The sequence below is a fragment of the Spinacia oleracea genome, chromosome 4 (genome assembly GCF_020520425.1).
Source record: "Spinacia oleracea cultivar Varoflay chromosome 4, BTI_SOV_V1, whole genome shotgun sequence".
Lineage (NCBI taxonomy): Eukaryota > Viridiplantae > Streptophyta > Magnoliopsida > Caryophyllales > Amaranthaceae > Spinacia > Spinacia oleracea.
The window spans coordinates 25,960,432-25,968,325 of record NC_079490.1 but is presented as its reverse complement, the minus strand read 5'-3'; the positions used below and the strand labels follow the sequence as shown (position 1 = coordinate 25,968,325).

The 7,894-nt window shown below is 34.7% G+C and overlaps 1 protein-coding gene across 2 annotated transcripts; it reads right to left on the bottom strand.

Moving 5' to 3' along the window:
- Positions 1 to 625: 625 nt before the first annotated feature.
- Positions 626 to 2,710, bottom strand: LOC110780512 (uncharacterized). Of its 2 annotated transcripts, XM_056843663.1 has the most exons (3): positions 1,883 to 2,084; positions 1,210 to 1,252; positions 626 to 1,075 (listed from the first exon to the last, which is right to left on the bottom strand). In XM_056843663.1, the coding sequence occupies exons 1-3, from the start codon at positions 1,947 to 1,949 to the stop codon at positions 871 to 873; spliced, it is 315 nt and encodes a 104-aa protein (XP_056699641.1). In that variant the 5' UTR covers positions 1,950 to 2,084; the 3' UTR covers positions 626 to 870. The 2 variants fall into 2 exon arrangements, 1 of the variants encoding a protein (XP_056699641.1); XR_002531479.2 differs by lacking the exon at positions 1,210 to 1,252 and having other exon boundaries at positions 1,883 to 2,710.
- Between the last annotated feature and the right edge of the window lie 5,184 nt (positions 2,711 to 7,894).

Below are 7,894 nucleotides of genomic sequence, written 5' to 3'. Positions count from 1 at the left end.
TTACTTTTTGAAGCAAAAAAGTGGTTGCCTCTAATTAGTCCGTCGCTAATTTGTGGTTGCCTCAAAAGGTCACTTTTTGAGGCAATATTACTGTTGCTTCTAAATGAAACATACATTTAGAGGCAACCATATAAATTTGCCTCAAAATATAATTAGAGGCAATATAAAAAATTGCTTCTAAAAACTATATAATTTTGCCTCGAAATATGTTTAGAGGCAATAATAAAATTGCTTCTAAAACCCACATATATTTAGGGGAAAACATATAATTTTGCCTCAAAGTGTAATTAGAGGCAACATAAAAGTTGCTTCTAAAAACCAAATGTACTACAAGGAAACCATGTTTTTTCGACGCTTTTTATCTTGTTTTCTGACGACAATAGGCGTCGAGAATATATTTCTTGACGCTTTTCTTGGCGCCGAGATTATGACTGTAGACAATTTTGGACGCTATTTGTCGTCGAGATTGTCGAAAACTTTTGGCGCCCAGCTATATATGTCAATTGATTTCCCTGTCAGATATTCAAGACACCAATTTATCGTCGCTTTTCTATCATATTTATGTGTTTTTGTTTTTTCATTTTTTCAGGAGTCTGTTTCAGGGGTCTGTCAGAAATTTCCTCTCTCCTTTAAAATAAATTATTTTACTGCTATGTAATTACATTTTAATTACAAACGTTAATTTGAAGTTACAAGTTCAAATCCGAATGAAAAAATATTATGCTAATAAAATTACAATTTCACATATAAAATAGCAGAGCAACATAACTTTCCAACAAAAAACACCAATCTGTATAAATCACAAAAATTAATATTACAAAAAAATACAAGTATCTTCTTATAGGAAGATTCACTATCTGTTTTAAAGAATTACAGCTTCTCCCCTCTAAGTTTGGAGAGGCTACCACATCCTTCGTGAAACCACTTGGTAAATATGAGAAACTTCAAATCAAAATCCGCACATAAGCCGTGATGATGATAGGTATACCATCTTGCAATAATTACCTTGTGACATGAAACAAAGCCAACTACTCCTCTCTTCAGTAACATAAAATTGAAGACAATAGGACTTGGTCTGCAAGTCACCCAAGAAAAACAGTTAGAAACTTAGAATTGGACTTGAAATTAAGCAATAAAACAGAAAAGGCTTAAACTAAAGAAAGATCCCTATTGGAGTTTGTTAGAATCAAAGCATTTTAACTAAGGTACCTAAAAACAGGGTCATGTATTGGCTTGAATGGGTAAAACAAACCTGCCCATTATAACTGCTATCAGTCAAACATTTTCAACCATAAATCATTGAAAATTCGAGCAACAAACAATTAAATCACTCAAATTCGAACCATAAATCAATGAAAATCCATGAAAATAATAATCACCAAATTAGAGCAAACTCACTGAAAATTCAAGCTAAAATTATCCTAGATTCGAGCAACAAATCACTAAATACGAACACAAATCACTGAAAATTTCGAGCCAAATTAACCTATATTCGAGCAAAAATAATCACCTAAATTTTGAGCAAAAAATAACCTAAATTCGAGCAAAAAATCAGCCATGTTAAGTAATGAAGAAAAAACCAATGAAACAAACATCCACAGGCTAGATAGGGAACAATTTAACATCTGAACAATTTAGCATAGTTATGGTGATCACCCCAATACCACAACCACTTTCCAAGTAAAATTCATATTCCCTAAAACCATAGTGTAAAAAATTAGCCCTTCATAATCCCTTGATCGACAGACCAAATCCCAAACATCAAGATGACCCTTATTTTCCCATCAACTTTCCAGTAATCACAATAATAAGTCCATGAAAATAAAACAAACAAATGATGAATTAAACAGAAAATTAAACAAAAGTTAAAGAGTATTGGTACCTTTGATGAAACCTGGAAGGAGATCGAATAGGAAAAGGAGACACCGAGAGATTGAGGCGAAGTGCATGAAGCGGCGGACGATCGGGGTGAGAGTGAGAGCGTAAGGCCCAAGAGAGAAGATAAAAAGTTAGGGTTTGAGAGTAGAATGTGAAATGAGGGGGGTTAGAGGTAGGGGGCTGAGTCTACGAAGTATTAGAGTTTTGTGTGAATGTTTGGGCTTATTATTTAGGCCTATTAAGAGTAAAAAATTTTGGACTCTTCTCATTTGTTGGATGTTAGTTGTATTTGTTTAATGGCAAATTTGCCAAAAAAGACCTTTTATAACACAAATTTTGCGAGAAAGGACCTTATATAATTTTTTTTGTGAAAACACACCTTTAAGTAATTTTTTTTGCGAGAAAGGACCTAAGGAAATTTTCCGGCATTGACTGAGCTTTCCGGCCATTGGCTTGCACGTGAGCAGCACGCGTGGCTTACGTTGGCTAAAGACATTGATTTTCCCGAGTCTTGAATTTTCAAACTTGATTTTATTTCGACTTTTTTTTCAACTTTAGGTTTTAAATCTTAGAATTTTGGAGGAAAAATTGGGTGTAATTAGCAAAATAAAGCCACACGTGCTTCTCACGTGCAAGTCAATGGCCGGAAAAGCTCAGTCAATGCCGAAAATTTACTTTTGGTTGTCTTTCGCAAAAAAAAAGTACATTAAGGTGTGATTTCACCAAAAAAAATTATATAAGGTCCTTTCTCGCAAAAAAATTTACATTAAGGTGTGATTTCACAAAAAAAATTATATAAGGTCCTTTCTCGCAAAATTTGGATTATAAAAGGTCCTTTTTAACAAATTTGCCTTGTTTAATTGAGTTCTTTTTTTTATTAATTTCTTTTGGAATATTTTCTTATTGATTCATCATTTATCTCTTTTATACCCTTATAAATATATAAATGACTCACTTGTTTAATACTCCCTCCGTCTCGGAATACACGCACCGGTTCGAGTCGACACGCTTGCCAATGCACAACTTTGACCACCAATATCTTTAACCACATATTAAAAACTTATGAAATATTAATATTTTAAAAATATATGTTAAGGTGAAGCCAACAATATATTATATGCTAACTTTTGTTTTCATATACTAGAAATAAAATAGGGTCAAAGTGAATTATGTGAATAGTGCAAAAAGTCAAATCGGCGCGTGTATTCCGGGACGGAGGGAGTACCAAGTAAAATTTTATCATTAAACCCCTTAATTGTTTTTCTCTCCTACCCACATGAGTTATATTTTATTGAAATTCATGTGAAAATTGTACTTTTGTTGAATTGTCTTAGATTTCAAATGGACTAACATTGAAGAATGATTGGAGTAATTTTTTTAGTTCAGTTTTATTCGAGTTTTATTCGTTTTTTTGGTTTCACAATTTACAGTCAAAACCAAACCATAAAACCAACTTTTTTTTAAAAACTCAGTCCAATCAAAATCGCACCGAATTAAAAATAAACCGTACCGAATTAGAAATAAACCGTACGGAATTTTTAATTCGGTTCAGTTTGGTTTTTGGTTTTTCCCTACCAAACTCTCACCCCTAGTAGCAATCAGGTCGGGTTGGATCGGGTACGTGATCGGGTCATTATTAAACGAATCATAAACCTCCAACCTGAACTTGAACCTGACCTGTTTAACTAAACATGTTGAGAATCTAAAACCTAACCTAATATGTTTCTAATCGGGTCAACCTGAACTGACTTGTTCAACTTGGTTTATTTTTACCTTGAAATAATACGAATTAATAATTTAACCCATATAACCTGCCGATTTTAGGTCAATCCGAATCCAGTTTACATATTGTTTTAGATCTAGAGTAGCATCAAAAGGGAAAAATTGATAATCACCAGCAAAATCAAATCAAACCAAACTAAGAGAGCGTATACAGAGAAATAGATATTAAAGTTATATTATTACCACTAATTGGACAAGAAACATTTAAACTACACAAATTACAATAAATCAAATTTGAGAAATCTAAGTGCTCCAATTTTGATAGTTACGGTGGTGACCACATGTAATTTTCCTCAAATTGATAACTCCCTTTTGCTACAAAACATAAACAAGAACAAGAATAATAATAATAATAGTAATAGTAATAGTAGTAGTAATAGTAATAATAATAATAATAGTAGTAGTAGTAGTAATAATAATAATAATAATAATAATAATAATAATAATAATAATAATAATAATAATAATAATAATAATAATTAATAAGACTTATCGTTGTGTTTGTGCTATCGGTTGGGAATTCCTTTGTTTTCCATTTCGAAGCCATGTTCTAGGTTTTTGATGGAGATATATATGGAGATCATGTTGTGTAATGTGCAGGCATTGCTGGTACTAAACATCACCACAATGTTGTTCGTGATGTTCTGGTAGATGTCTGCTATCGTTCTGGGATCTCCGCAGGCAAAGAGGTTGATATTGGAATATGTGGGGAGGTGACAAACCTCTCCGTCCAGCAAATATGCTATTCTATTTATGGGATGAGGGGCTTGATGTGTGTGTGGACTTGACAGGGTCATCGGTTGAAAAAGTAAGAAATCAAAACAAAAATCTGTTTCTAGTTTCTTAAAAACATAAAACTCAAAATAGGAATTGATACCGAACGAGCCCTTAGGAATTATTCGAAGAAGAAGATCAGAATAGGATAGAGAGAAAAGAGAGATTAGAAGAGAGATTAGAAGTAGGAGAATGTAATTTGTTATTTGATGATTAATAATTGACAATTTTGTTAAATACAACCTAATAAAGTTCTCTATTTGCCAATTACAACCTCAAATTTCTAATTTTGCCAATTACAACCTTAAACTTGTACATCTATTTTAAATTACAACCCGAAACCATTTTCCAGCAAAAGTCACCGGAAAATGATGTCATAACGTTATTAAAAAAAAAGTATGAAGTACAAAAAAAAAAAAAAATTCGATTATTTATATATTTTTTTTATTTTCATTTATCGATTTAATTTTTTTACAGAAAATATGTAACTATTTTTTTAATAACATTATGACATCATCTTCCGGTGATTTTTGCCGAAAAATAATTTCGGGTTGTAATTTAAAATGGATGTATAAGTTTCAGGTTGTAATTGACAAAAATAGACATTTGAGGTTGTAATTGGCAAATAGAAAACTTTAGTAGGTTGTATTTGGCAAATTTTCCTTAATAAAATGATCTGAACAATGTATTTATACAACATTGATTTAGGCTAGCTTAAGCTACAAGCTAACTTATTTAATAACAGAACCTAACTAATTCTGTTACAACAGAAATGCCAGCTAACAGAAAGTCAACAGCATTGACGTTTGAAATATAATCCTCCCCTAACAATCCTTCCCCCTTAACAAAACTTGTCCCAAGTTTAAGGTATAGGAAAATGAGGACACAAAACTTGTCCCAAGTTTAAGGTATAGGAAAACGAGGACACTTAGACTCAAAATCAGTTGCTACTTCCCATGTTGCATCATGAGGCAAAGTGCCCTCCCACTGAATCAAATATTGGACTTGAGCATGATTATGGAACTTGCCAATGCGTTTGTCTAAAAGGTAAGCAGGCACTGGATTAGTAGAAGAATGTTTCCCTTGTAACTAATGTGGAATATGAGTGGCAATTGGCAAAGGACCATGGAATCTTTTCAGCTGAGAAACATGAAAAACACTATGGATCTTGACAGAATCAGGTAGTTTTAATTTATAAGCAACCTTTCCAATCACTGCAGCCACCTGGAATGGTCCATAGTATTTAGGGGAGAGCTTCTGATTACTCCTGACTTGGACAGTAGTTTGCCTGTAAGGCTGTAATTTCAGCCATACCCAATCACCCACTGCAAACACTCTATCAGACCTGCCTTTGTCAGCTTGTTGCTTCATTCTTACTTGAGCCCTTTGTAAGTGGAATTTAACCAAGTTAACCATGTTTTCCCTTCTCTGAAGACTTCTATCCACCTCACCCACAACTAACTCACTAGGGAGATAAGGGAGGTGTAATGGGGGTGGTTGACCATATACAATTTCATATGGTGTAAGATGAGTAGCTGAATGGAAATGAGTGTTATACCACCACTCAGCTAAGGGTAACCAAGCAGACCCCTCCTTAGGCTTGTCACTACGCATGCATCTCAGATAAGTTTCAAGACACCCGTTGACCACCTCTGTTTGCCCATCAGTTTCAGGATGACAGGAAGAAGACAACTTAAACTCAGTGCCATGTAGGCTGAACAACCCTTTCCAGAACTGACTAAGAAAGACTGCATCTCTGTCACTAACAATGCTCTTGGGCCAGCCATGTAACTTGAACACATTGTCAAGGTATAATTGAGCCACTTGGATAGCAGAATAAGGGTGAGAGAGTGCCATAAAATGACTGTATTTACTCAGTCTGTCAACCACTACAAAGATCACATCATATCCTGCAGACTTTAGTAATCCTGTAATAAAATCCATGGAAATATCAAACCACACAGCTTCTGGAATTGGCAAAGGTTGTAACAACCCTGGGCTTGCAGCAGTATCATATTTTGAGGATTGATATTGCTTACATTGTCTGAAAAACACTCTAACATCTGTAGTTAACCCCTTCCAGTGAAACAGGCTTTGAACCCTCTTAAGAGTAAGCTCCCTACCTGAGTGTCCACTCTCAGGAGATGAATGCAACCAATTAATTATCTTAGTTTTCAAAACTATATCAGGACCTATCACCAATTTCCCCTTTTTTCTCAACAAAGCATCTTGTAGAGTATATCCATCCACCACTTCACCAGATTGAATCTTCTGTAGTGTAGCCATCAAGGTATCATCCAGAATATAGCTGGCTTGAATGAGGGTAGTGAGATCAGATTGAATAAGAGAGATAGCCATACACAAGATGGATGCACCAGAGACTCTTGAAGGGCATCAGCAGCAAGATTTTCCTTTCCAGCCTTATACTAAATGTCATAATCAAATCCCATCAATTTTGAAAGCCAAAATTGTTGGAAAGGTGTTGAGACCTTCTGTTGAAGCAACCACTTGAGACTTTTCTGATCAGTTCTAATTGTAAAGTGAGAGCTCATAAGATATTGTTCCCATTTCTGAACAGCAAAGACTATAGCCAATAATTCCTTCTCATACACAGACAACCTTTGCCATTTAGGTCCTAATGATCTACTGATAAAAGCTAGGGGGTGATTATCCTGCATTAACACTGCCCCAATACCAGTGTTGGAAGCATCAGTTTCCACCACAAAGGTCTTAGCAAAGTCTGGAACTTCCAACACAGGTGCAGACACCAAAGCTTTCTTGAGAGAATTGAAAGCTGCATGAGCTTCATCAGACCAAGAAAAAGCACCCTTCTTGAGAAGATCAGTTAGAGGCTTACTAATCAGGGAGTAGTGCATCACAAACTTCCTATAATAGCCAGCTAATCCTAAGAAACTTCTCAACTCCTTGACAAACTTAGGTACTGTCCAACTTTCCATAGCAGCAATTTTGTTTGGGTCGGTTTCAACCCCTGAGGCAGAAATATAATGTCCCAAGTACTCTACCCTATCAATTGCAAAACTACACTTACTAGCTTTAGCAAACATTTTATGTTGTCTCATTAAGTCAAATACTTGCACAAAATGTCCCCAATGTTGTTCTTTGTTCTTGCTATAAACCAAGATATCATCAAAAAATTCTAATACACATTTTCTCAGTAAGGGTTTGAACGCACTGTACATCCAGCTTTGAAAAGAAGCAGGGGCATTAGTCAAACCAAAAGGCATGACCAGAAATTCAAAATGTCCAGAATGTGTTTTAAATGCTATGTTATACACATCTTGTTCATGCACCCTTAACTGGTGGTAACCTGCCCTCAAATCCAATTTACTGAATATTGTTGCACCTACCAGCTCATCTATTAGCTCATCAATGACAGGGATAGGAAATTTATTCTTTATAGTCCTGTTATTCAGTTCCCTATAATCCACACATAGTCTCC

What these genes read in the sequence shown, in the direction of transcription:
- LOC110780512 (XM_056843663.1), bottom strand. Translation starts at nt 1,949, where the DNA reads ATGCACTTCGCCTCAATCTCTCGGTGTCTCCTTTTCCTATTCGATCTC. An exon ending in CCTTCCAGGTTTCATCAAAG is followed by an intron (nt 1,253 to 1,882) that starts GTACCAATACTC and finishes TATAATGGGCAG; the next exon opens with GTTTGTTTTACCCATTCAAG. An exon ending in ATACATGACCCTGTTTTTAG is followed by an intron (nt 1,076 to 1,209) that starts GTACCTTAGTTA and finishes GGTGACTTGCAG; the next exon opens with ACCAAGTCCTATTGTCTTCA.